The 27,172-nt window shown below is 38.8% G+C and overlaps 5 protein-coding genes across 7 annotated transcripts in view; 2 read left to right on the plus strand and 3 right to left on the minus strand.

Annotated features, from left to right (window-relative positions):
* The window catches only part of col27a1b (collagen, type XXVII, alpha 1b), a 70,178-nt gene extending 65,253 nt beyond the window's left edge, over nt 1-4,925 (plus strand). Inside the window, exons 56-61 of the mRNA XM_079687769.1 lie at nt 401-427; nt 546-611; nt 1,286-1,445; nt 1,542-1,651; nt 2,213-2,431; nt 3,487-4,925. Of these exons, the coding sequence (XP_079543895.1) occupies nt 401-427; nt 546-611; nt 1,286-1,445; nt 1,542-1,651; nt 2,213-2,431; nt 3,487-3,633 (729 nt within the window). The 3' untranslated portion in view covers nt 3,634-4,925. The remainder of the gene's footprint in view (nt 1-400; nt 428-545; nt 612-1,285; nt 1,446-1,541; nt 1,652-2,212; nt 2,432-3,486) is intronic.
* On the minus strand, nt 4,476-8,753 carry LOC307043379 (3-oxoacyl-[acyl-carrier-protein] reductase FabG). 2 transcript variants are annotated; one of them, XM_079687767.1, is made up of 9 exons: nt 8,394-8,751; nt 8,055-8,226; nt 7,740-7,910; nt 7,084-7,262; nt 6,538-6,631; nt 6,373-6,442; nt 6,246-6,282; nt 6,017-6,080; nt 4,476-5,394 (listed from the first exon to the last, which is right to left on the minus strand). In XM_079687767.1, the coding sequence occupies exons 2-9, from the start codon at nt 8,076-8,078 to the stop codon at nt 5,236-5,238; spliced, it is 798 nt and encodes a 265-aa protein (XP_079543893.1). In that variant the 5' UTR covers nt 8,079-8,226; nt 8,394-8,751; the 3' UTR covers nt 4,476-5,235. The 2 variants fall into 2 exon arrangements, with proteins under 2 accessions (XP_079543893.1, XP_079543892.1); XM_079687766.1 differs by lacking the exon at nt 8,055-8,226 and having other exon boundaries at nt 8,394-8,753.
* A 697-nt stretch (nt 8,754-9,450) lies between these two features.
* Nucleotides 9,451-11,536, minus strand: ppil3 (peptidylprolyl isomerase (cyclophilin)-like 3). The gene is made up of 6 exons (XM_079687768.1): nt 11,421-11,536; nt 11,102-11,176; nt 10,538-10,631; nt 10,368-10,435; nt 10,154-10,272; nt 9,451-10,015 (listed from the first exon to the last, which is right to left on the minus strand). The coding sequence occupies exons 1-6, from the start codon at nt 11,421-11,423 to the stop codon at nt 9,889-9,891; spliced, it is 486 nt and encodes a 161-aa protein (XP_079543894.1). The 5' UTR covers nt 11,424-11,536; the 3' UTR covers nt 9,451-9,888.
* Nucleotides 11,537-11,884: 348 nt separating this feature from the next.
* lrrc8ab (leucine rich repeat containing 8 VRAC subunit Ab) lies at nt 11,885-21,540 on the minus strand. The gene is made up of 4 exons (XM_079689186.1): nt 21,410-21,540; nt 20,659-20,783; nt 16,150-18,268; nt 11,885-15,983 (listed from the first exon to the last, which is right to left on the minus strand). Exons 3-4 carry the CDS (start codon nt 18,259-18,261, stop codon nt 15,708-15,710), a joined length of 2,388 nt encoding a protein of 795 aa, XP_079545312.1. The 5' UTR covers nt 18,262-18,268; nt 20,659-20,783; nt 21,410-21,540; the 3' UTR covers nt 11,885-15,707.
* Nucleotides 21,541-21,681: 141 nt separating this feature from the next.
* On the plus strand, nt 21,682-26,697 carry hscb (HscB mitochondrial iron-sulfur cluster cochaperone; the record flags this gene model as incomplete). Of its 2 annotated transcripts, none has more annotated exons than XM_079689187.1 (6): nt 21,682-22,049; nt 22,153-22,249; nt 24,581-24,670; nt 24,817-24,961; nt 26,065-26,142; nt 26,274-26,697. In XM_079689187.1, the coding sequence occupies 6 exons, from the start codon at nt 21,682-21,684 to the stop codon at nt 26,366-26,368; spliced, it is 873 nt and encodes a 290-aa protein (XP_079545313.1). In that variant the 3' UTR covers nt 26,369-26,697. The 2 variants fall into 2 exon arrangements, with proteins under 2 accessions (XP_079545313.1, XP_079545314.1); XM_079689188.1 differs by having other exon boundaries at nt 26,095-26,142.
* Between the last annotated feature and the right edge of the window lie 475 nt (nt 26,698-27,172).

The following is a 27,172-nucleotide window of genomic DNA, read 5'->3' on the forward strand; positions in this document are numbered from 1 at the left end:
CAAAAGTTGCAATAACTTTAACAAAGTACCCCCTCGGGTCCACAGCAATGCACCCGCCAAATGTGAAGTGGATTGGATGATATGCAAAGGACGTGCATGCACATAATCAAATCTAACTAGTTACAGACCTGCTCGTTTTCCACTGTGAGCTGATTCAAAAAGATGTTAGCCAGCGGCTTTTCCTCTCTGCATTTGACATGCCTCATTTCCTGTGCATTCATGCCTCATTTCCTGTGAATATCTCCATATTTGATTAGTGTGGCAAAACCTACCACCAACAGGATTTACAGAACTGTTTTGTGAACAGAAATGCACTGTGTGGCTGTTGCTAAAAGTGCCAACACAAAAGTTTCAGTTTTCTTGGTGCTTAAAACATAACCAATAAACTCTTTGTTTACAGGGTCTTCCAAGCTCTGCCCATTTACTTGTAAGTATGTTTCTCTTTATAGTCGAGCCAGGGTTTGGGGAATAATGAAATGTTATGGAACAAACTGAAGAGTAAAAATGTTGCGGTAACCTTATTGCCTTGCTGTCTTCTTTGGTAGAGAAATGAGGCTCTCGGTGCCACCTTTCAAGTCATCATCGATTCCCATGCTGCACTGAGGCCAGAGGTTAGTTCTGAGGAAAACGGCTCATTGCAAATAATCACTTTTGATTGTTGGGGCCCTAATGGGTGTAACTTTTGGTGTCTGAAGATTATATGTTTTTTAGTAAAGCCTGAGTTGTGTCTGTGTATTTTCTCAAAACAAAACAAAACAATGGTCAGCCACTCCCTCCTGAAATTCAATTTGACATGTACCTCACGTCAATGTTAATCAGTAACCTCACAACAAATCGCAAGATGGTAAAAAATAAAGAGGCTGAATCCGAAATCTGTATCTGAGAGAATCCAGATTCTGCATGTACGCAGCTGTATCTACGCCTCCCTTGCTGATTTTGACAGAGAATCAATGCTATGGCTGTGTTCTCATGTGTATTATCTTATTGATACATTTATTCTATTAATTCAAAACAGAAACCTTATATTTGTATTCAGCATTTCTGATGCTATTGGAATGTTAAATCAATCAAAACATGTATTTACTTTCAATAATAACACAAGTGTTCAGTAACATAACTACATGTTCATACATCAGTAATATAGGCCTATATCTGTTTCAATGCAAAGTTGTGGTCCATGCTTATGGGTATTATTAAACCGCTAAAAAAGGTTGTCTGATCTCATACAGAATAAGAACGTTTTACAAATCGCATGTCAACTATGCCAATATTTCTATCCAATCAGAGCGTGGAGATGCCCATGTTAGACCAGGGCACAGAGATCTTCAAGACCCTGCAGCACCTCAGCACCCTGATCCAGAGTCTGAAGAACCCTCTGGGGACCCGGGACAACCCAGCACGCATCTGCAGAGACCTGTATAACTGTGAGCAGAGGCTGCACGATGGTGAGGGGACCCTTTAAACCGCTTAGTCATTCCTGCACACATTTATATTCTCCTCTCATTATTTAAGTTGTTTCCTCCTCTGCTGCTCTCTGACAGGCACTTACTGGATCGACCCCAACCTGGGCTGCGCTGCGGACACTATAGAGGTGATGTGCAACTTCACAGCTGGAGGACAGACCTGCCTGAAACCGGTCACTGTGTCCAAGGTGTGGATCCTTTCAGAGTTCAGCCATTTGCTTCAGATAAACATGACACCCAGTATAATTAAAAGTGTATTACGTAAATGAAGACAAGATCAAATTGGGAGCTTTTCATGCAGGAAGTGGATGATTATGTAAATCATGAATGCTTGTGTGGACAGAGAATGTTCTCAAAGAGTTTAATGTGATATAATAAGGTGCACAGCTGGTCATTTTCTGACAATGTACACTGTAGCTCTTTTGTAAAAGAGAATTATTTAAAAGATAAGCCCAGCTGGCAACTTGACCTCCAGGAACTTCATCTCTCCTTTTATTGTTTTTGATTTTGAGATTTACCTAAGATTCAAACTGAATAAAACATCACAGCACATAAATGCCGACTGACTCAATGCCTGCATAAACTGTTTACAAATCAGATAATGAGGTCAAAATCTGTGATCCAGATGAAACGCTTTGTAATTCAATACACAATTGTAGTTTTATTATATAGTAGGATTTGTTGGTTTTAAGATGGGCCTGTTTTTCCAAACTATGATTACTTCAGAGACATACATTCTTGTTTTACAGTTGGAGACAGGAGTGGGTCGTATCCAGATGAACTTCGTCCACCTCTTGAGCACCGAGGCGGTGCAGCACATCACCATCCACTGCCTGAACACTCCTGTGTGGGCAGCAGGACCCTCACTGCAACCCTCCTCCAGATCTGTGAGCTTCAAGGCCTGGACGGGGGAGAAGATTCAGGCCGGGGACCTTCTAGAGCCGCTCATACCCAGGGACGACTGCTGGGTGAGTACTGACTTCAACATTCTGAGAAAATAAACATTCTGCCATTCTTGCTGAGAGTTAGATGAGAAGCTCTATACCAGATCAGTCAAACAAAGTCCTGAGTTTCCATAGATCAGCGGCTGGAATATGTATTATTTCACTGAGATGCATACATGTGCACAATATGAGCAACACATGGACCATATGTAGAGAAACTGCTCCTTGAAGCCACTTCAAGAATTCAGAAACGCCACAGAGAACCGGTTAAGTATGGAGCTGTAACCTCTGCCAGTGGGCGATTAGCTTAGCTTAGCATAAAGACTAAAAGCCATGGAAAACAGCTGGCCTAGGCTCTGTCTAGAATCTCCAGAATCTGCCTGCCAGCACACCTTAAACTCCTGACCATGTTTCCTGATTGTTTAATTCATACAACGGGTCTTTTGGATATAACAAAACAGTTTATGTTTTCATGAGGAGTTAAGTCCATGTTTGTTTTGCTTAGCTAGATAGAGACATTGTGTATTCTGGCAAGAAGTCTAAAAGTCTAAGAGGCCAGAATACAGTACAAAACCAAAACATCATTTTTATATTTGATTGTGCCTTAATTAAACAATTGTGAAACAGCAACTGTCAACGATGTATTTAAATTCAGCATCAACTTTTGAGTGAACCTTACAAGCTGTTTCTCTGCCTGTATGCCAAGATTGCTAGTCATATTCTTGTGCTAGCTCCATACATGGCTGTTTGACATGATACTTTGACTAAACCGCAGACCTCATGTCAGCGTTTTTGGAGGGGAGTATTTCCTAAAAGTTGCACAATAAAGCCTGGGGATTATTCAGAGTGACTGGGAAATTGTTGAAGGGCACATTTGCTGTTGTGTTTTTTTTTTCTCTTTCTTTTTTATTGCTGCAGAAGATACAATTCCAGATTCACCTCCATTCTATCGGGGTTGGATTCAGAAATCTTGGCTAAAGATGTTGCACCAAAAAAGTCTTAATAAATCATTGTGACAAAAGAATATTATGTTGTCTTCCACATCATTACACTCTGACATAACGACATCTCACTTTCAGATCAAAGATGGCCGCTGGCATCAGACCCAGTTTATCTTTCAAAGCCAGGACCCGAACTTACTCCCCATCGTGGACGTGTTGAACCTGCCGACAGCAGATGGCGGCGCTCGCTATCACCTGGAGGTCGGACCCGTGTGCTTCTTATGAGGCTATGAGGGGGGGGGGAGCTCCTCGAAGGAGAGACTGCATAGAGGAGGATGGAGGGGGGGAAACCGATCTTTCTTCTGTGGTTTCCCAGAACAACAGACCCCCAATTTTCTCTCCGCAAAATATGCTTGGACTGCAGAAACAGGAGGGGGGGTCGGAGCTAGAAGGCCCGTTGAAAATGCAGAGACTTCTAGCACAAATCAGCCTATGGAAAACAATAAGCTTTCTTTCTCAGAGACTTGTTTGTGATACAAGACCTGAATGTACTATTTTGGTGGGAAGTAATATGTCTTGCTGTCATCTCAGGCCATGTTGTATCATATTTTCTTCACGGCCTGAGTCCTGATTTTGAAAATATCTAAGAGATCTGTACAGAAATATTGAACAACAGATGCAATGATTCCTTTTGTAATGTTTAAGTATTATTTATACATGTATATGTACTGTATATTGTAATATAAAGTGCAATGGTTATTGTTCCACACCCTTGGGAATATACAGTATGGGCATCACTCATTCAGGTATACAGCGTGCCTCAGACACTGTCTCCAGGTAAGTCTTTTTGATAACTGTAGTGCTGAGACACCCCCCCGTTAAAAAAAATATCCTCACACAAACAACTACTGTGTGCTGCGCTCCATGTCAAAATGGATCGAAGCCTTCCACAGTGTGAAGCGAGAAAAGTGTGTTGATACTACCTCCAACTGCACGTCTCATCTCACGGCAACCGAGACGTTACCTGATATAATCTGGGGTGACACAGAGGTGAGACTCGGGTGATAAACTCTTCAGCAAAGCTTTGTTTGTGCTTTAAGAAAAAAGGGAAGACCAAATTCATTAAATGATATTGTAACGGTAGTATTTTAATATTTCCAATATTCTTTGTACTGTCTGACACTGAGTCTGACTCTATAAGTTAAGTTTTTGTAACTGTCAATTATGCCACTTGTTATTAGCTACAGTGTATTCTTTTTAAATTCTGATTAGCTTTCCAGTTCAAAACAAGGCATCAACGTCACATTAGGGGCTTTCAAGATTTGTTCGGTCTGTACGTTTTTTCTAATTACCGGTTCGAGACAATCCTATTGTAGGATATTAACAAACGTTTTTATGCATTTCTCACTCAAAGGTGCAGCAATGGTGGTTGTTGCCACCAATCTATAAACTCAGAGGATTTCCAACAATACACAACACTACCATGGCACGCAGTGTTTGCTCTGTACACACACTTTATGCTGCGTTTATGAAGTCTAATGACTCCACAGGCAATTTAATAAAAATTCTGAAACATTTGTTTATAAGTAGCTTTCCATTTGTTTCTGTCAAAGAAAGCTTCATAGCAAAGGAACGAAATAAAATGCATTTAAACTGCCTACTTGTGGCAGTGCTTTTTAGCTTCCTTCTATTCATTTCACACCTGGACCTGTCAAACCCAGACAGCAGCCGCCTCTGCAAACAGAGGGAAACATTGTGTCCTTGAAGTAATGCCTTGTTTTTTCATCAGTTTTAGTGGCAATGCGGGGATTCTTGGTACAAAGCACAGGCAGACTTGTAGGTTGAAAGCAATATATTATCAGACTGCTGTTCCCAACATGCATGATCCTATCGGGGGCACATGGCATGGCGGCCCCCGTCAACAGGAAGGTTGACTCCAGTGATGAAGCTGGCAGCATCGGACGCCAGGAAGGCGATGGCGTGGGCCACTTCCTCCACCTCCCCCGGGCGGCCCAGGGCATGGGTCTGCTTACACTTCGCTAGAAACTGGTGATGAAAGAGATAGACAGACACTAAGTGTTGATGTGATACATTGCTGATCGATTTACAATTTGGGCTGTTCTCTGCTTTCCTTTTAAATGAAAGCTTCTATTGAGATGTTTCAATGCAGCTTAAATTCTGTTGAAGTGTTTCATCTGATTACAAGTTTTCAATTGAATCAACTTCCTTTAATGAATATAACTTGTCAGCAAATGTGTCTTTTAGGGTGCGAAAAGATGGAGAATGTATTTTAACTTTTTTAATACGTTTAGACATTTTAACTTTACAATGTTTTAAAGTTATGTAAAATATCTAAATTAATCCTATACAGCCACCACTGAAGTCAAATTCAACAAATATATTTTAACTAAAAATATCACTGTAGCCTAATATTTATCTGCAAATGTGCAGAAGAAAAAAAAAACTTTGTGGCATTTAAACGTTTTCAATTTTAGCATTTTTATAATTTTGTAATAAATGATGCTTTAAACTATTCAGTAAAGACTTACTTATAAATGTGTCCTCTGTGCTAATCAGATGCTAGGATATGATGGACCTAAACATGGAGACTAACACAGAACCTCTGAAAGAACACGTGTAGAGGAAACACTCAGTTTAGATGTGTTACCTGGGCATACTGCTCCTCATTCAGTCCCGCTCTCTTGTGGACATCAGTGATGATCACACCGGGGCTGAAGAGATGCCGCAGGGGAAGCGACACAACACATGGTGAATCACAGATTTGATTTCAGACAGAATGAGTGATATCCATGCTTTTTAAATCAGAAATGCATAGGATATCGTATACAATATATGAAAAGGGCACAAAATATTATGGACGAATTGCATTCACTCACCACACAGAATTCACTCTGACTTGCTTTGATGCCAGCTCTGAAATCAAATGGAGTCATGATGTTTATATTGGGACATTCTAAAATGGCTAATACACAGAATATAAGCAGAAAAAAGTGTCTCACTCACCAAGCGCTGTACAGCTCGTGAACTGATCAATGGCTGACTTGGACATGCAATATGCCAGCACACCAGGGAACTATGAAGAGAACATGTTTCACAATTCTCATAAACATAAAGACATGATATGCAGTGGGACTAGTTTTAAAGCATGGCTAGCTGCTTAATACTCACTGATCTCTGCCCATTGACACTGGACACGTTGACGATGGAGCCTTTGGTCTCGATCAGGTGGGGCACACAAAGCTGAGTCAGGTGGTATACGGATCTGGAAGATGGGTCAAAAGTTAGGGGACATTCTAACTAAAAATGTAAAATATACACTTTTTGCTAAATCTCAAGTTAGTAAGTACTACTAGTCATCTGTCTTCAAGGTCTGAAAAGGACAATAACATCTGAATATCTGTGATGGGATCAGTGTTGAAAAATAATTTTAATTGCAGTGCTGGTCACACAATGAATTGAAAATGTATTGCATTGTGTCATAATGTGTTATGCACTTTTGTTTACTTCCATTAAGTACCTCTCCTTTATCTTTCCGCTCCAAAAATGTGTTTCTTGGCCGAAAATATCGAGTTCTGTGTTTAAAAAATGTGAAACTAATCCCTTTTGATACACATCCACGCATCACTTTAGCCAACATCCAGCTACTACACACCCGGTACTGCTGTATATCCGTTACTAAAATGTCTCTCTGATGTCAGGTGTTTGATATCCTACCTGACGTTGATGTTCATGATCCTGTCATACTGAGCCAGGTCAGTTGTCTCGATGCTGCCCATGGCCAGGATCCCAGCGCTGTTCACCAGGATGTCCAGCCGGCCAAAGTGAGAGATAGTTTGCTCCACCGTCTTCTTCACCGCCTCTTCATCAGTGAGGTCTCCAGGGACAAGCAAGGGCTAATAACACATGAAATAACACTCAATGTTTAATTATGGTCTAAGGCAGCAATCTTAGGATGATAGTCACAATGTTTGAGTGTTTATAATGTTATTGTATCTGTAAAACATATGGAAATGTGTGTATTGTCTTAGGTAGGCTACTTACTAGTATTTACTACCATGCTGCTTTTGCCAATTTGACACAAAATGAATGGAAATGATGTTTACCCTAAGGTAGTTGTTCTTAATATTGCTACATTTAAAATATACTTGAGGACAATATGCTCATCCAGAAATGCATTATAACTCAAAATGCCACATTTTGATACCTTGGAAACTTCAAAATCACAATAGATATGGTCAAATCTTTTTTTTCACATTCAGACCTTTCCGTTCACAATTTATTCTAAATTCAACGGAAGTTTGACACCATGTCCCCATGTCTGTTCTCTGGTTAAACGTTTTCTAGGTCACACAGTTCAGAATGAGAGTTACCTCGGCAGCTCCACAGTCGGTGCATTGTTTGGAGATTTTCTTCAGGTTGTCCATGTCGCGGCCGTTGAGAGCCAGCAGAGCACCGAGTCTGGCGAACAGGACGCTGGTCCCGGCCCCGATGCCCGAGCTGGCCCCGGTGATCAGGGTCACTTTCCCCCTCAGGGAAGACACCTGAATCACAGAAAAACACACAGTCCAGCAACTTTCCACAGAATACCTTACAATTAATTATTTAACTAGAGTTATTGTCATAACAGTGCGAAAACAATTATACACGCGCACAACTGCAAATGAAACAAAGCAGACTTATCCTACTTTGAATGCATCATCTGAGGCCATGGTTTCTGTTGAGTTGTGTTGTTTGTATGAACCATAAGTGTGAACTTGCTGTATCGGCTAGTCACCGATACATGCCTCGTCCACTAGTGATGACGTAGTTTGACAGTTCATTTACACCTATGATTTACACACGTGTTCATTGTGAATGCTTTGGAACAATGATAAAAAGGAAAACGGGGAAAATATTATTATTATTATACACGTTAGGATAAACAGCCTTACGATGAAACATTCAACAAGAGTTACTTTCATAACAGTACTACAACAATGATGAAATACATGCACACAACTGCAAATCAATCAAAGCAGACTTACTTTGAATGCATCATCTGAGGCAATGGTGGAGGCTTCAGCCATTTTTGCAGAGCCAGTTTTTGTACTTATTAATTGCAGCTTACTTTGGGTGGAACTATTATAAGGCTTTGCCTTTTGAGTATGTTTTTGAGTTTTCATGTGTTTTTTTACATCACTAAGTTTGGCGTAAAAATCAGCCTTACAATACAGGCAATATGCCCGTGTATCATCTCCAATAAATGGCTTCAACCAGCCTTCGAATTCAGGGTTTGTTTCCCACTCCTTCCTGTATTTTTGAGCGTAGAGTTTAGACATGATGAGCTAACTAGCTATAGTAGCTAAATGTTAAGCTTATGTCAGAGAGACACACTTAACGGCAGCTTTGCGCAGGCGCGTTTCATTTGCAGTCTGGACTTGGTCACGTGTTGCTGTTCTCTCTGCTCTGACTGCAGCTGGGACCGTGGATGTAGAATAAGAATCAGAATCCGCTGATCGTTGAGGACAGTAATTTCAGAACGTTACATGCTTTCACGTCAGTCTCCAAAACATCAGAAAATACTTAAATAACACCAGAAAAAGTCGTTAGATATGACAGTAGTCGCTTTTGACAAAGAAAGTCGCCAAGTTGACATTAAAAATGTAATGGTTATGTGATGGGATAAATAATTTGTTTTTTGTACAGATAATGTTTCTTCTACGTCTGCCAAGAGCTAGGCTACAGCAGTGTGACACCGCTCTAAAATACGTTACGAATAAGAAAGCAACAAAAAACGTGTGAATTCTCTTTTTGTTGTTGTTGAATCCCCTTTAGTTTTTTCCTGTGTTGTTGTACCTGCGCACCCCTGATGTGGTGTTCATGTTTTCTTGAAATAAAAAATACATCTATACATCATTTGGATTATCTACATGTATTGGGTTGTTGAGTAGATGTATGTAATGTTCCTAAATGTTGATGTTTTTTTTCAATACAAATACAAATGTATAACTGACAACGAACAACTTCAGCCTCTTGACTTTTAGACGGTGACATTTGAACAGTTATGCATGCAGAAATTGTTTTTGAAATTATGGAAAAACATAAACTATAAAAGATTTATTCAGTACAAAACATTAAACAATTATTTACATAGCCCATCAAGAAAAAAAAGATTCAAATCTGTATATCAGTGAAGAACAAAGCCAGGCATGTTTACCTTTTGGACTGAATTCTGAATGTGTTACGGTTAAACAATCTATAACTGTTCTTTACAGCGGCTTTGTCACATTCAAGGAATGCAAACCATTTCTTAAAAATCATAATCATGCCTAGCTATAAATTGGATGGCATAGCCTAACATTTGTCTTCTGGATTCAAAATGGAGCACTACTCAGTTTACAGCCCTCAACTTCCTTGTCTGGAAAGTTATAAATTAACTTTCCCAATGTACGACACCCTGTATAAATAGGCTCAGGGGACATTTCAGAGTCCAGGTTTGTGTTAAAGGCCTATTAGCATATTTGAGGGGAAAGCTTTCAGCTATCCAGCAAAAGGGTTGGCATGTATGGTCACATCCTTTATCCGGGTTTCAGTCAGTGGTCGGAACGTCTTTTCATTGACAGGCAGCTTCTCCAGTTCATCCAGGGTCTCAAGGCCATCGATTATTCTACATGTTGAAAAGAGTATGATCAGCTGCCATTATGAGTTATATTCTAATTAATCAGTAACTGTCAAGCACATTAACCAGGTGTCAGAACAAGTTTCAACAATCATTCTCACAAAACACTTCAAAAAAGTTGCATACTTTCCAAACACGGTGTACTTCATGTCCAGATGGGGCTGTTTAGCATATGTGAAGAAAAACTGGGAGCCATTTGTGTTGGGGCCGTTGTTAGCCATTGAGACGACTCCTCTGACATTATGCTGGAATAAAAAAAACAAAAGATGTTTAAGACTAAGCCCTGATAAAAGGTTAAACTTGTTCCCCTGATGTGAAAAGCTACCCGAGTAGTACTCACTTTAAGATGTTCACTGTACTCGTCGTCAAATTTGCGACCCCATATACTTGTTCCTCCTTTGCCTGTGCCTGAATGGTTTAATGAAAATACAGAGAATAAAGAGGAAGAAGTGAGGAATGAATTCTGACATTTCTATGTTAAATTGCAGCACATGCACGACAACACCTTACCTGTAGGATCACCAGTTTGAACCATGAAACCTTTAATGTTCCGGTGGAAGAGACTGCCGTTGTAGAATCCACTGGCACACAAAGCAAGAAAGTTCTGTAAATAGTCAAACATAGGTTAGAATATTTGATGACTGCTTTGTGGAAAATATATGTAAATTACTGTTTAGGCCTTAAATCATTACAGTAGCATTTTTATTTACACAATAAAAAAAAAGGTACCTTACGGTTTCATTTTTGTATTACTTTTAGAAAAATATTTACATTTGTACCGTACATCTTTAGTTTTGCCAAAATTAGTTACTTGTTACTTTGAAGTCAGGTTATGAATAACAATATTAATCAAGTAATACATTAGGATATATTTGTATGCATTTAGCTGCCAGTATTTACTCTACGGTACAGTTTACCTAACAATATAATAGGACGCATTTAAATGCATTTAATTAACGAATTTGTAGCACGTCTCCAGTTTGTGCTAGTGGACTTTCAAAGCCTTTTACTTCTGAATGGACAGAAACAGGAGCCTAGGAGCATGTCATGCTAACTGTAATGTTATTGACTTACCTCACATGATTTTGGTGCCCGTTCACAAAACAATTCAATTTTAATTTCCCCTAGATCCGTTTGAAAGGTGACAGCCTGTAACAATTACAAAGTAAAAAAAATCATTAAAACTTTTAACAGGCACGGTTAAAAGTTCGTTCGCTCGTGTTAGCTAGCTAGCTTAGCCTGTTAGCCAAAAACGCAAAATAAGCACATTTTCATTATAAAAAAGTACGTTTCTGGACTGGCTCCTAACAGACGTTAAAACACATTTTTCGTTGATAATTTTTCAAACACATATGTTGAAAAATCTACTGGAAAAGTTCACAATCAAACCTACCATTGTAAACGGTGCGTCTTTGAACAAGTGTGTCGAGAAACATGTCCGTCTGGGAGCAAAAGCCCTGCAATGAATGGTTCCGCAATTAATTTACGGTCAATTTAAAAGGACATACACCTGGCAAAACGACGGTTACTATTATTCTGGCCTATTTATATGATGTAGGTGTGACCCTATAACCATAGTATAATGTTGATGCTGTGCCAAAATGAATGGCTTGCCCAAACATTCCGGGCACTCTATAGTCGTTTTTTTTTTTAGTATTTCTCTATTTGAGAATGTTAAGATTTATAATGGGATACATTGGTTAAATATAATAAGCAACAAAAAAAAGGCAAAAAGAGCCTGATATATTTAATGTTTAAAAATATTCTTTACCCAACAAAAATATTGAAATACCAAAATACGAGAGAGAATCATTATTCACAACATTTAAAAGTTTCCCCAAAAGACACAAGGACAAATTAGGTCAACCAACTTTATTTCGTTTTATTTGGAGGGGATGCGGTGTAGGAGATGATGGGACACATGCTCAAACAGAACACTCACTGTAACATCATTCTTGTCAATACCGATACACTGATGACATTTCTTATTAACGAAAAATGAAAGATTAGAGTTGGGAAACATTGAAAAAAATAATTTGTACCCAAGAACATTGCATTTAAGAGATGAACATCGTGGAGTGAGGGTCTTATCACGCCAACATACATACATACACATGGATAACACTATCATACACACTTCATCCATGCTAACCATGAATAACTCATTGTTCTGAAACACTACAGCTCACTTTGTAAATGGTCATTGAGGAAAACACAGAATCAACGTTAAACCAAGTGTCTTGAAAAACACAAACATTTAGTTTGAGCCAGCAGTCAATATTAAATACACCAAACTAGAAAAAGAATGTATAGAAATGCATATAAAACTTTAACTGTATAAAACAATTGTTTAAATTAATTTAAAAAATACCAGGTGTAATCAAAAATAGGCAATTAACTCAAAAAAGAAGTGAGTACTAGCTGGCTTCCTGAGAAATTTAGTTATAATGTATAATACTAATAGCTGTCAAAATGAAAAAAATAATATTAATCAAAATCATAAAAAAGGAGGGAAAGACAGAACAAAATATTAACAATGAGATCAAAAGCTAATCTATAAAATGTTCCTAGCAACCTACACAAAGTCCTTTTAATGTACTGACCCTTTACTTGCAGTGCTCACTGAAACACTTCACATTGAGTAGTTGATTGTCTTAGTCTGTGGTGTATTGCTGAGTGTGCTATTTAAAATGCTCCAGCTGTGACGTAAAGGGAAATACTTTCAAATAAAATGTGAAATACCTATCTAATATCATTTCAATCTTATGACTGGCAGTTATTTAGTCAAACCTTTCCATATAGAATAATCAGAAAACATGTGTTGTATACATGAAGTTGTATACCATCGTTTGTATTTGCATTAACATGTGGGAGAGATGCTATAGTGCAAAAGCAGGAAAAAAGAATGCACATTACAGTACTACATCACTTACTATGACATAGTTTAAATGAAGGCAATATTGCACAATATCGCATAGTGAAACATGTTAATTAAATAAATGTACATAGTTTAAAGTATTCCTATGCTTTTCAATGCAGTTATGTTACTGTATATTGCTACTCTCCAGGTTTTCTTTGCAGTTAGGTTTATTAAAACATAAACTGATTTAATATTTTGTTCTCGGGGTATACATAAGAGCCCGTATTGTGTGCTTTGCTGCGTCAGAGCTGTGCATTGATCTTGTTTGTAGCATTGTTAGCAAGGTGCTGCTTACTGTGGCAAAACACAATTGCAGAAAAGTCATTATCAGGCAAAAAGTATTAAACATTTCTCAAAAAGTCCACAAACGTTGAAACCAGAACATTTGAAAAAATGTTTGATTAGAGCTGAAAAGTATGGAGGCCCATGCATGACAGGACAAAACATACAATAATAATGAAAAACATTTCCCATAACTATGAATAATATAAATCAACAGATTATGACACCAAGTTATGTCCAATCAATGACAAAATAATATTATTTTACTTTCTAGATGGTGGCAACCCAGGACTTACATTGAGTTCAATTTTAAACAACCCATTGATGAACATTAAACAAAATAGGATATTACTTCTACCTGGTGAAGATGGGTTTCCATATGATACACAATACAAATGCCTGGCATAAATAGTTAATTTAATTCAAATCTAAATCAAACTTAGTTTCTTATAACGTGTCACTAAAACATTGAGACAACATATGTATCTTTTATCTGCCAAACTTGATTCCTGGAGTCAAGTATGGTCACAGAGAGGAAAGGAAAAGAAAGTGATGAAATACAAAAAAAAACATCAACCTGCAGATGTCTCAACAAATCATAACAGAAATGGTTCAGGAAGAAAATCATGTGAACGGGTAACTGCCATTTAATATTTCTTGCCAATATGTAGGATGAATTTGTAGAAACTATAATTTATCTTTACATCTGGTGGAATGTATCTTGTTTATTAAAGTGTTAAGCTTTTTGAGGTAGAAGCTCAAAGGTAACACAGAAATGAAGTTTCAGAAATGGCATTTTGGACCTTATTGCATTGTTCTTTCACACAAATAACTGGTTATTACATTTTCATCCAATATAGCAGTTTCAATAGCTTTAGATTAAATATGTAATGTAACTGCAGGGGAAACATCTACACTGAATATTGCAATATGTTTTGAATGATGCAGTTCAGTGACATTTAATTAAAAGAATAACTACACACTTACACTGTTATAACAAATTAAAATAAAATTAAGGCCAGGTGATTTTAGGAGATGTTTGGAAATGAACTTGCTATCTGCATAAATCTCAACTATCAGGGCATGCCAGTGGATATGTGCGTCATACCCACCACAGAAAGAGAAATAAACTAGTCTAGTGTTTCAGGTAAGCATCTGCTTCTGTTTTAAGCACATCACTAATACTTGGTGGCTCTTTTCAATGTCAATAGTGTCATCCTGTATAAACCTCATTCAAATGATTTTGATGCAGAGATAACTAATCTCATTCAAAACATCTTCAGCATGTTCCTAAGATTGGTTTGTTTTGTTCTGTGCAATTACTTACAAACAATGTGGATGCAGCATAACCATGAAATGGATGTTGTTCCCACTGAGCAGTATACTGGCAGATAGGGTTGGGTATCTGCTCGTCGATGAGAGGCTCCACAAATGTCCTTTTATGGGAGGGCTATCTTGTAATGCTAGTCAATTAGTTTGCATTAAGTAGAATAACTGATTTTGTTAGTGCTAGGTCAAACACATTACACAACTTTCTGCAAAAAGTGGCCATCTTCAACCCCCCCCGCACGTAAACTGGCTCCATGTAGGATTGCAATTTTTAGTGTTTAGTGTAGTTTAATACCACATGTTGTGCTGGTACCAAGACTCAGGCCAATCAAAGGCAAATCCTCAGTCTCAACAACATAAGTGACTGTTGACTGAGTGACCCTTCCACATTAAGAAATGGACCCCTGAATCCCTAAACTTTCATTATTTCAACAATTAGCAAGACTATATAAAATCTGTTGCTTTGATCGAAAGACTTGTAAGATATTATAAGTGAAACATTTAAAAAATGTTCCATAAAAGAATAAAAAAGCCTCCATCTTGTCATAATTTCAAGATTAACTAAATGGATAACCGGAGAGCGCAGACCGCGGCAAAGGGTTTATTTCCCCATCTGGAAAATATCAAAAAAGTGAAAAATAAAACAAAATATTCTTTTTGGTCCATGCCACACCCTTCTACCAAATTAATTGGGAAATGGACAATTTGTGTATTCTATCTTGATTAAACAAAGTCTGATATTATAGACACTGAGCGGTGGGAACTGCCTTTAGGTTTGCCCAGAGTTTTTCATACTTAAATGATCCACCATACCTGAAATGCATGACGTGTACACTAATCTTGCTGTTCATAATGCCACTGCTACATTACTGCTGGAAAGCATCATCACTGGGTTGTTATGTGGAGGCCTGAGGGGTTGTTTGTAAAGGAAGGAAACTCAACTGCACAGTCAGGAATTAAGATAACAACCTGAAGCCATCAATATTTTGATTATGCTTACTTGTCACTGGTTCTTGATACCCAACCTTACTGGCAGTACACTGCAGCAGTACTCTTGTCTGCTGCAACAAGCCTTCGGGGACAGTATAGGCGTTACAGCCTGTGTCAGGTCCCACTCGGACAGTATCCATTTTATCTCACAGCCACAGTTCAAGCCTGTTCTTTGTCACTTTTCCATAACTGTTCCTTGACCTCCGTGGGCAGGGTGTTGAAGAGGTCCTCCTCCACCACGAGGCCGGTTCTCTTTAGCTGTCGGCACTCGGCCAGCTCCACGGGCAGACACTCCAGACGGTTTCCTCTCAGTTCGAGCTGTGTCAGCCCGGTCAGTTCTCCAAACCGCGATGGCAAGGACTGCAGGCAGTTGTTTCCCAAGTTCAAAGTGCGAAGCTTTTTGCACTGGAACAGCTCATTAGGCAGGCTCTCGATCTATGTTTTTAAGTGAGGAAGGGGTTGTGACAGGATAGAAACGGAGAGGTTTTAGAACTTGTAACTTCAAACATTTTCCAGCAGCAAACAAGCCATAATATAATTTAAAACATGTCAAATTTAAAAAAAGATATAAATGGATCACATTGATTATTAAAGTACTCACCCTGTTAGCGGTCACTGCCAGGTACTGGAGATTCTGGAGGAAGCCAATGTCTGCCGGGATATAGGTCAGGTTGTTATGACTCAGGTCCAAGAAGCGCAGCTTGCGGCAATAAAACAACTGGCTGGGCATCTTCTCGATCTTGTTTCTGTTCAGGTAAAGTTTCTCAAGGTTGGTCAGTGTGCCAATCTGGATGGGGATATAGGCAATCTGGTTGTACCAGAGCTTAAGGCAGACTAGCCGATGAAGGTGCTGGAAGCTGATGATCTCCTCGATGGTCTTAAGGTTGTTGTCTTTCAAATCGATCTCCTGTAAGTTGTGCAAGCTGAAGATTGAGTGTGGTATGCGTTCTAGGTCACAGCGAATGAGCTCCAGCTCTGTCAGGTTAACCATCTTCTTCAAGCTGTTGAGCACCATCAGCTTGGTGCCTTCATTATTGACAGAAAGCTTCTGGAGGTGCATGCCCACATCGGTCACCACCTGAGGTAGCTTGGTGAGATTGCTCTTTAGACGGAGAACTTTGAGCCTCTTGAGCTCCCGAAGCCCATCAATGACAATGTAGCGGTTGTTCTCGGCGCTGAGATTCCCTGTCAGGTGAAGCTCGCTGAGGTTCTTCAGACTGTAGATCCATAAAGGAATCTCTTTGATGTCAGTGAACTTGATGTGCAGGGACTTCAAGTTCTCTCGCAAAAACGCCAAAGCAGGAGCTTCGATTTTGGCCGGTGTGTGGTACAGCCACATCTCTCGCAGGTTGATCAGCTGGGCGATGATCGGCGGGATGGTGACATCGGGGATGAGCTCCAGTTTAAGAACCTCCAGCTCCATCAGGTCAAAAACTGTGTCAGGGATGCCACTTAGCATGAAAAGGTGCAACTCCAACTTCTCCTGAGAGTTCTTGGTAATCCTCTGCCGGAGCTTGTCTAGTGTCCACTCATTGTTGAGGTTAAGTTGCCTCAACTTATTCTCGCTGACTTCCGAGAGGAAGACAGCGAATCGTTTAGAATACAGAGGGTCGTACTGATCGATCATGTGCATCATGAATGCAAAGTCATTCTTAACATCTGGTATGTCACTGTAGCTGCTCTCTTCCCGTATCGACTCAAAGGAATACTTCTTGAGAGAACGCCGAAGCATCCAGCAAAGCGTGTACATGCAGATAAAACCATACACCATTACTAAGCTAATGTAGAAACAGGCTAGGATTTTAAAAAGTGTAGCCAATGGGTGGGCACAACGGTACACACTGTAACCGGTCAGGCTCTCTATATTTACTGAACAGTCAACACTGAACTTAATGTCATGCACATAATACCCTGTATAGCAGATTATAAATATAAACTTGATGACTTTGATGATAGTCTGACGGATGTACAGTCTGTACACGATGTCTCCTTCCTCAACGTGTATTCGGAACTTCTTGACTTTTTCGAACAAGGCTTTTGCCTGTTCACCCTCTTTCTTGTCCAAAACCCCGGTTTCTGTTCTATCTACAATGCCCTGCTCAAAGCGTGTTTTTGTCCTTTGGAGCATAGGAACACTTGCTTCGACATCCTCACTGATAACGGACTCCTTGTGGTCCATTGAGCCATTCATTTTCATTGGTTTTGGGTCACTCTCTTCAACCACTGTCTCCGACAGTGCCCTCGTCGTCCATGGAGAGTCAAAGCATTTCAGCAAGATGGACACAAAGTGCTCTAGTTTGGAACTTGTCCGTGGAAACTTAAACCAAAAGTTGCTGCAAGCTAGGAAAATAAGAGTGTGGAGTAATACTAGGTAAGGAAAATACTTGGCAAACCAGTGCAGTCTATTCTCATAGCACACAGCATCCACATAGTTGTACTGGTGGCGATCAAGATCATACTGGATTCCTTTGGGTTCCGTGAACAATGATTCGGAGAGGGTAGCAGTGAAGTTTTTTTTGCAGGTCTCATTGACCACCCATTTGCAGGGCAGGCAGATCATCTTGTCCTGGGTGACCTGCAGTGTCCCCCCAAACACCGAAATCATTAGCATAACAATGGAGATGTAGTCTGTGAACACATCCCACCATGGTTTCAGGATGCGGTATGCCGGCTGTGTGTCCACAAAGTAACGAAGCTCAGTGATGGGGATCATGGTTAATCTGTGGTGGGGGAGAAAAATTGAGGACATTCATAACAGAGGACAGTGGACAGTGCTGTACTGAATTACAATGCCTTGTCAAATAACAGAACACTAGTAAAAAGAAAAAGCTCCTACGGCCTAATCTTTAAACAGCCCTTACCTGAACCACTACACAATACCAAGCCCACAAATCAATACTAACTAACAAGGTCATACATCAGAACATTGCAGACAACTCATTTGCCAAAAATCTGCCAGGAATAATGAAATAGAGACTGTTGTGACAAACAACTGCCTTAATGACCTTACAGAGTCAACATGTTATTGATTTAACGTTCTTTAAACCGACACAATCAATCTTTGTTTCATATGGGGTGTCATAGTGGACATGGCCAAATGGCAAACCAGCTATTGATAAAACATAAAGTCAATTTGTCTGCATTTCACTTTATTCCCTATAAGATTATGGTAAATAATGTATGAAGAAAAAAACGAATCTCGCACATGTTGTCTTGAAAGTACATGCAGAGTGTGCATATAATAAATGATTAATTTAGAACAATCTTTTCATATTAGCTTAATGAAGAATAACCTGTGCATCTGTTTTGTATATTTATTTTTTCTGGTGCTGTTTATGTCACCTAAACTAATGGAAAAAAAAGTGTTCTGATACTTAGAGATATTCAAAGCTGTCAGTTGTAATGGTGCCTTTACTCTAATTGAAAGAAAAAGTCCTCTAGAAAGTGAACAAATAAGTATCAACATTAGCAGTACTTGGATGGAATTGGCCCAGTCACCTCTATCATTGGCTAATTACTTTAACCAGTGTAGTATTACACTAAAGCACAAGCCTTTTCTCTCTTTCCTTTGAAGTTGGAATTAAAGCAGCAGAACATTACAAAATCTGGAGAATAAAGTGTTAATGAGTAATAATAATTGTCTGTGAAGAGAAATGTGCTTTCATATAATGTGAACATAATTGATGTGGATATTCTATTTCACTTATTAGGCCGCTGGATAGTTAGCTAACTAATTTAATACAGACTATTGTTATAATTTTGTTACGGGATGCATCAATTGCGAAAGTCTGGTATGAAACTGTTGTTTAAAGTAAAAAATGTGCAATAACAGCAAGGGTTAGTTTGTGACGAAAGCTGCCTTCATATAATTCTCCTTTCTCCAAGATTAGCCAATATCTAAATTAAATTGCAATGGTTTCAGCAGGTAGCAGGCATATTTATAACACACTAAATAAAAATGCATTTACTTTGAACTGAACAGACAAGATTTGGAACTCAATCCATCAACACTACTGAATACCCATTCAAAGGTTTAGAGCAAAAAAAAAGTGGTTTGCTACTTTTTAGCCTTTAAAATGATATTCTTGCACAATAACAATCAGTCATCATAGTGCCAATATATTATTTTTTAGTAAGGTTGCTCTGATCCAATACCAACTAGGGCTGGGGCAATATAATAATATTTATGTTTAGTAATTCTATCCAATAACCATGTTTATGAATGTTCCAGAAAATGTATTGTTATGATTATATCAACATGATGTTGAATAAAGTTACCTATAATAGGACCTGTCATCAAACATGGCCCAAATGCAACAGCAGTAATGTTGTTTTTGGTATAAAATATAACCAATCCAAAGAAAAGAAAAAATCTGAAAAACATAATTTATGTGTAAAAAAGGTAAAAAGGCTTTTAATGAACTCGGAAAAATAGGTTCTACTTACAAATCCGTAACGTAAAACACAACAAATCCATTCGTAAACAGTCATGAGCGATCCACAACACAACCTGTTTGGCTGCTGCACATCAGAGAAAGAGAAAGAGCCCCATATCAACTCCTAGCTCTGTGTGAGTTTGACACACCCAGAGTTTAAGCTTGAGAAGTCACTCTTCTAAAGATGATGTTCCGTTTTGGCTTGTTTAACCCAAACAACACGGCCGCCAGATGAGCCACCTTTCTCCCTTGCTCTCTATTCTTAGCCATTTCCGTTAATAATACCCAATGTATTGTCTGTGGGGGCCTTGAGAAGCACCTCCCTCGACCTTCAGGACGAGATCCTGTTTACCTTAGAGAAGCTGCTGTCTCCAACTAGTGTCTCTCTGGAATACTTCACCGTCAACTTTTGCACTCCCACAGCCCCCCAAAACACACACCTACACATACACAACAAGAGTCTGGAGTTGGCATTCATCAGAGCCTGTACTTTGTTAGGGAACTATAAAGGCGAGGGGTCGGGACGCCTTGTCTGATCCTGGGCCAAATAGACATATTTACCCTGGCCACAGTTCAGAGACACTTAAGCACACATAACTATTACATTGGTGTGGTCTAGAAGTATGGTTAGATGATGAAGCACAACAAGCACACTCACTAAATAAAATACTCACCAGTTTGGAGGTGTTATCTGTGCTCCAGTGCCTGCTGATGATCTTGGTGGACAAGCCACTTTGTGTGTAACCAAAACTCTTCATGGACCATTGCCTCTCCCATAGCCATGGGGGTGAATAGATACCTGAAAAGGACAATGGTAGATGTTAATTTCGTCCTATCTGTGGGAGTCCCTAACTTTGGAGTGACAAGCTAAGGCAAAAGGTGTACAGAAAGTTACCTGCATGCATGCGTACTACTAATCCAAGTTATGTTTAAACAATACTTTACAGTACATTGCGTGTACTCTTAACTGTGCAATGTATCGTGTCAGTGATATTTGTGTTGTCAGATAGATATACTTATACATTTACATGGATTTATTGAATATCTTCATCGCTCGTAATATTAGCATGGGGCGTCTTTGTCATCTGGCTAGGTAACGTTAGCTGAGCAAGCACTTTTTAACAAAAAGTTAAAACCGGATGATTTGTTTGACCATATACAAATAAATAACGTGGCCAGCTGTCTTTGGTAGCTTTGAATGGTATGTGACAACAAACTACGTATCATCACGGACGCAAGCATAGAACATTGTTTGATGTAAAAACACGTTAGCAAACTAAGCTAGCCTGCTGTTAGCTAATGAGCTATGTTGAACACCGGCTTTATCTCTGTCTTGGGAAGTTTACATGCCGTCCTACGTTGCAGGTAATATGACAGCGACATGTTGCTAACACGTATTTTAAACTGCTATGATGTTCAACTTACTATGTGGTATGCTGCGGTCAAATCCAACCCTACTTTAATATCAATAGTTGCTAACACATTTCTTTAGCTTTTGCTAACAGCTGCGCTAGCTATGTGTTGTTTTTTCCAGGCAGCACTTCCGCCAAGACGACGGATGGCAGTGTGGTGATTATAACAAACGTAGAAGAAGAACGCCTTTCCGCTCTCTTTCTGGGGGAGATTTGTTATGGTTTTAACTGCAAGGTTAATATCTTATGTTTTGATAGACTGGAAATCAGCTCCTAATTTGGGAAATGTTGTCATACAACTCTTTACGGATTGTGTGCCCATTCCGGGCTTTACTGCACCCAAACTGGCTGATGACAAACCGACAGACTGTTAATAAAACTGTTACATGTTCAGCACATTGTGTGTCAAACAACTTCCCAAAGAAGGACACATGGCAAAGACAAAATAACCTCAAACCGACGGGAAATGAAAGAAAGCTACAATACTCGACATATGCAGCCAGTTCACCCAGGAATTACTGCACAGGTCAATTCAAACTGAACTGCTGGAATTGCAAACAGCCTCTCGACCAAACACCTGCATTCTTCTGCATGACATGCAAAGCAGTCCAGCCCCCAGAAGAAGACACATCATTATTTAACATCATGGATTGGTGAGTATCTAGTCTCGTATATCATTGCCTGCTAGGCTGCTATCTTACTCATGTCAGCCTGTGAGCAAAACATTTCGTGTCACCATGTATTGCCTCTTTTCAGTGACTACAAATTCTCACTGGACACACAGAAGCTGCAGAAAAGATACTTGCATCTCCAGCGTTCTCTGCATCCAGACAACTTCAGCCAGAAATCTGTGGTAGGCACGTGAATGTGAGGAGTGATTGTGTTCTGTTAGTATGATTCATGATGAGTTGGTCAAGGGAGACATTCTTGAAAAATTAGAAAGATGTATTTTTTTTAGCAATGTAAAAGTCGAACAAACAGTGTTGTAAAGTAACACGTACATTTACTCAAGTAGCCTGTAATGAAGTACAATTTTGAGGTACTTTACTTGAGTATTTACATTGCATGCTTCTTTGTACTTCTACTCCACTACAATCCTTTAGTTACTTTTCAGATTTGGATTAATGATGTGAAATATTATCAAAAACACTTAAATAAGACGTTAGTCACACCTTGAGTAACATTCACAAGCTACCCTGCAGTATGCAAACCAGCTGCACCTTTACCAGCATTGATAAACACATTAAAGTATCAATAATTATAATCAAAACATAAAATATATATTATTCTGAAATGGACCAATCTGCATAATGAGTACTTTTACTTTTGGTACTTTAAGTATATTTTGATGCAATACTTCTCTACTTTTACTTCAGTTACATTTTGAATGCAGGACTTTTACTTGTAAGGGAGTATTCCTTCCTACACATTCCTATTTTGACTTAAGTACAGGATCTGAGTACTTCTCCCGCCTCTGCGAACAAATGAAAAGAACGAAGGAACACTACAAAACATGATATCGGAAGAAAGGAGGAGAAAGGATTAAATATCTAAAATAAGCTCTGTAGTTGCGGAAAGTAAATAATAAATTAATAATAAATGTAATTTATATAGCGCTTCTCATCTGCCACGACAAATCTCGAAGTGCTTGTCGGGGCTGTCATGACAGCAACTCGATCGAAAGACCTAGGACTGTGAGTAAAATGTCAAGGTGCTTTTTCAAGTCAGAGAAAATAACCACAATTATGTAACCGTGATTTCATCAAGGTTATTTCTCCTTTGGTTACAAGACTACACATTTCTTACAGAAAGCCTGTGGAGTGCAGATTAAAGACATGGGAAATGGGCAGGATTTGTTGGTAGCTTGACTTATACCAGGGACAAAAAGTCAGGTTAACTCAGCCGTATATAGAACATCAATAAAAAGAACACAGCAAACTCATGGTGATGCTTTATCATAAGACACTGAAGGAAAAATACAGGAAATAGATCTAATGTTAGTTTGTCCTTTTATCTGGAATGGATGGAGCACTTCCTCTCTGGGAAAAACATCTCGTCGTCTTTTCCCCATCAATTTTGATTTGCCACTTTTGATTTGCAGCTAAGTTTACTTTTCTAACACTAGAATCTTGTGTGGAAATCCCATCCAGCCAAATGCATAGTCGATGAGACAATTAGGCTGGCATTTCACATTAAATCCTCAAGCCTCAGAAAGAAATAAGACTTTTCCAAATAAATCTAAGCAGTTTAAAGTCGAATGTGTTTAAAGGTTATTTTACAAAGTGGTAAATGGTTGACTCGATTTTCACATTATCCACTTTCTCCCTTGTGGATCATTAAAAAAGATGCCTGGCAGTTTAGAAGAATAAGCATTATGAGCAGAAGGAAGACCGAACGTGTTTTGCTTTTCTAATAATTTATTCTGTACACCCAGGTGCGAAAACACAATGCAGAGTGTTGTCATGAATTATATGAAAGCCTAACTCATATTCAGCAGAATGTCAGAGAGAGGAAAGGTAGAGCCTAAATGCTTTATTCACACACAACCTGTCCAATATTGTACTGACTGTGTTTTATTTATTAGCACCTCTGGCCATTTTTTCTTAATTAGACATCTTCTAGCCTTGTGGGTCTTCATCACATATAGAAAACTCATTACTTATACAAGGCCACAAGGCAGCCACCTACTGCACTGGTTGTTATTACAGAAACAGCTCTACACGGTGGGCCCATGGGCCAGTGCTTTAGACTATTGATTTTCACAAGGGCTGACAGCCCTGATAGCTGCAAAATGTACTCAGATCTGCCAAACATTTCCAAGATGTTTTCCTCCCTGTCTTGTTTCCACACGTCTGTCGTGTCAAACTTACACCTGCTTCCCTTGAAGGGTCCCAAACTGCCCGACAACAAAGGAGTAGCTGTATGTCATGCACCTAATTGTCAGTATCACCAAGGATTCGGTGTTTAAAAAATTGACAGTGGTATAGATTGTTATGACGAGGTGTAAAACATATCATCTGTTATTCCGTTTAGTGACAGTTTGATGTGTAACTCTGGATGACGAAACGGCTTGTTGTTCTGAATGCACAGCAAATGCCAATTACTCATATTTTCTTTCCCCTTTTTTTTAAAATGAATGAATATTGATTGAACATTCTTAACTAAACAGAACCCTCTTTTGCAGGAAGAACAGGAGTATTCAGAAAGCTACTCCGCTCTTGTGAACAAAGCTTACCACACACTGCTTAAGCCTTTGAGTCGTGGCCTTTATATGGTGAGTTTTAAATCCCTGACTTAACTTCTAATGGATGGTTTATTTTCATAATGGCTCGCTCTGTCTGTCTGGACGCCTTTTCTTGAGAAACACCGTTCCATGCGAAGGAGCTGTTGAGGTTGATGATCTCCCTTTGTGGTTTATAGCTGGAGCTGAAGGGAATGGTTATCGAAGAGGGCACAGACTCCGGGGCTGATCCAGAGTTTCTAATGGAGCTGATGGAGATCAATGAAGCGCTTGATGAAGTTAAGACTCCAGAGGAAGCCAATAAGATCGGCCAACAGACAAAAGGTAAATAAATATGCCTGTTCGATTTAATGAGTTAGTGCTCATGATTCACAAATTAGCGCAGGTGGACGACTTCCAGGCTAATTGGTGCTGAAATATCACATATATATATTTATTTCAGATGCCTCTCTCGAGGCACGTAAAAGTTAATAAAAATCCCCCTTTGGCTGAACTGCTCCCTGCTTGAGACTTTCTTAGTATTTTCTTTCTTTCCTTTTTATGATTCATATTTCAGTTGTGAAGGATTTGGTGTGATCTGGTCACAATATGTTTGGTTTCATACAACAGCTAGCACACCTGAAGAAACTGGTGAATCTCTTTCCATTGCAACCTAACAAACTCACGTTGTTGGTTTTCAAACTCAGGACATTTGAATCCAAGGATGGAATGGTTGGTTCCACCATTAATGATAAAAACTACCATACAAAAGAGCAACAGATTCACTTAATGGCTGACCAAAAAGGGCAAATAGCATTAATAAATACATTTTGAAACTAGCTGTGAAATTTAAAAAAACAGTCAGTATTGGGCTTCGTAAATTACAAAACATGAAATTCAACAAACCATTAAGGTTTGGCCCCTCTTTAAATGACACATGCAGGTTAGTTAGAATAACTCCACCAATGGCTTCATAATTACCTTTGAAAAGGTGCACCATATTTTTCTCTCAAGCCAACGGTGAAGACTCCTCACATTGGTGGAATCTAACAGAAACTATGAAAAAATACATCGTTTCTTTTGAGATTAAAGCATATTCTAGTAGAAACAGATACAAAACATGCCCCCTTTAAAAAGTAGTACTATATTCCTGAATGTATGTACAATGCAAAACAAGGGTGAAAACATCAGACAAGCGAACAAAATATACTTGACAGATTAATTTCTGTCTACATGGTTGTGCTTAATTTGTCACTTTTTCCAAACACAATTGTCCTCATATCCATGTGCTACATTGTGGGCACATCCAACTGTGTTAACACAATATGACTCTTTGATTTTTCCAATATGGTTTGAATAACTTCAAATGAAGCAGGTGCTCACAAAGTGCTTTTTAGCTTGTACAAATAAAAAGCACCATATGCGTCTTGTCTTGTCAACACATGCAGAACTGGCACTTGTCTCCTCCTCACTTTCAGGGAAACTGGCAGTCTTGACAGAAGAAATAGACGCTGCCCTCCTTAAAGGTATTATATTATTTTTCTCTTCCTCCCACTCATTCCTTAGTTTGTTTTGTAGTCTATGCCAAAGCTTTTTTAAAGTAATTAAGTGAGTCAGTTATTGAACTTCCTTTTTAACTCTCTTTTTTCCTTATCAGGAGAACTTCAATCTGCCAAAGCCCTGCTTGCCCAAATGAAATACTTTGCAAACATTGAAGAGAAAGTAAAGGAAAAACTTTCTGAATTCATGTAATTGTACCCCCTATTTAATCGCTATTACTTTCTTCCTTATTTTAAACTAGTTCACTAAGTTTTGTAAAAAACACAAAAGTGAGTGTACATTTGTCATGGGAATATGTAAATATAATATTCAAATGTAATAATAAAACTACTTGTTATGCATAATACATAACTGAATTAATGGTGATTTGTGCTTAATCTTATATTATTTTATTAAAAACTCTTCAGATGTGAGGGTGTAATTGGATGTATACAGTATCTCCTTTGAATTCCAATAATTTCACAAGCCTAATCATATCCTCTTGTACCTAATGTATCATTAAAAATGACAGAGATATATAATTACCTCCTGATTAAATGTGCTGCTCCGAGTGTTTATATGATTATCCTGCCTATCAGTTCAGCATGTTGTAATTTGGGACTGTCATTCAGTTCCTCTGGGCACCTTTAGGTGGAGACATAACACCTTGACAATTATCATGCAGAGGAGCAGAACATGTTGTACAAACTGGATATGAGACCAGAAGGAAGTCCTTTATTGAGGTAGACAACCTATTGAATTATTTATGATGGCTTCGTATGTAGCATTAAAGCTATGATAATTAGGAAGATCCCACTGAATGACTATTACTTGATGAGCCAAAGATCCATGATCTGGGTAAAGTTCCAGCTCATAAATTGATGTACTTTGACCCTGTACACCCCTGCCTGGAGCACACTGATGTGTGCATCAGAATGGAAAATCATCCATCTTCTCACCCATTTAAATCGTTTTTTCAACACCAAAGAGTCATAATCTGTAATTACTTTGCAAATT

The sequence above is a fragment of the Notothenia rossii genome (genome assembly GCF_949606895.1).
Source record: "Notothenia rossii genome assembly, chromosome: 6".
NCBI classification, from domain to species: domain Eukaryota; kingdom Metazoa; phylum Chordata; class Actinopteri; order Perciformes; family Nototheniidae; genus Notothenia; species Notothenia rossii.

What these genes read in the sequence shown, in the direction of transcription:
- lrrc8ab (XM_079689186.1), bottom strand. Translation starts at nt 18,261, where the DNA reads ATGATCCCCATCACTGAGCTTCGTTACTTTGTGGACACACAGCCGGCA. An exon ending in TGGCAGTGACCGCTAACAGG is followed by an intron (nt 15,984 to 16,149) that starts GTGAGTACTTTA and finishes TTAAAAACATAG; the next exon opens with ATCGAGAGCCTGCCTAATGA.
- ppil3 (XM_079687768.1), bottom strand. An exon ending in TCAAACTGGTGATCCTACAG is followed by an intron (nt 10,436 to 10,537) that starts GTAAGGTGTTGT and finishes TAAACCATTCAG; the next exon opens with GCACAGGCAAAGGAGGAACA. An exon ending in AGTACAGTGAACATCTTAAA is followed by an intron (nt 10,273 to 10,367) that starts GTGAGTACTACT and finishes TTTTTATTCCAG; the next exon opens with CATAATGTCAGAGGAGTCGT.
- LOC307043379 (XM_079687766.1), bottom strand. Translation starts at nt 8,687, where the DNA reads ATGTCTAAACTCTACGCTCAAAAATACAGGAAGGAGTGGGAAACAAAC. An exon ending in CCGACTGTGGAGCTGCCGAG is followed by an intron (nt 7,263 to 7,739) that starts GTAACTCTCATT and finishes ATGTGTTATTAG; the next exon opens with CCCTTGCTTGTCCCTGGAGA. An exon ending in ATCATGAACATCAACGTCAG is followed by an intron (nt 6,632 to 7,083) that starts GTAGGATATCAA and finishes CCCATCTTCCAG; the next exon opens with ATCCGTATACCACCTGACTC.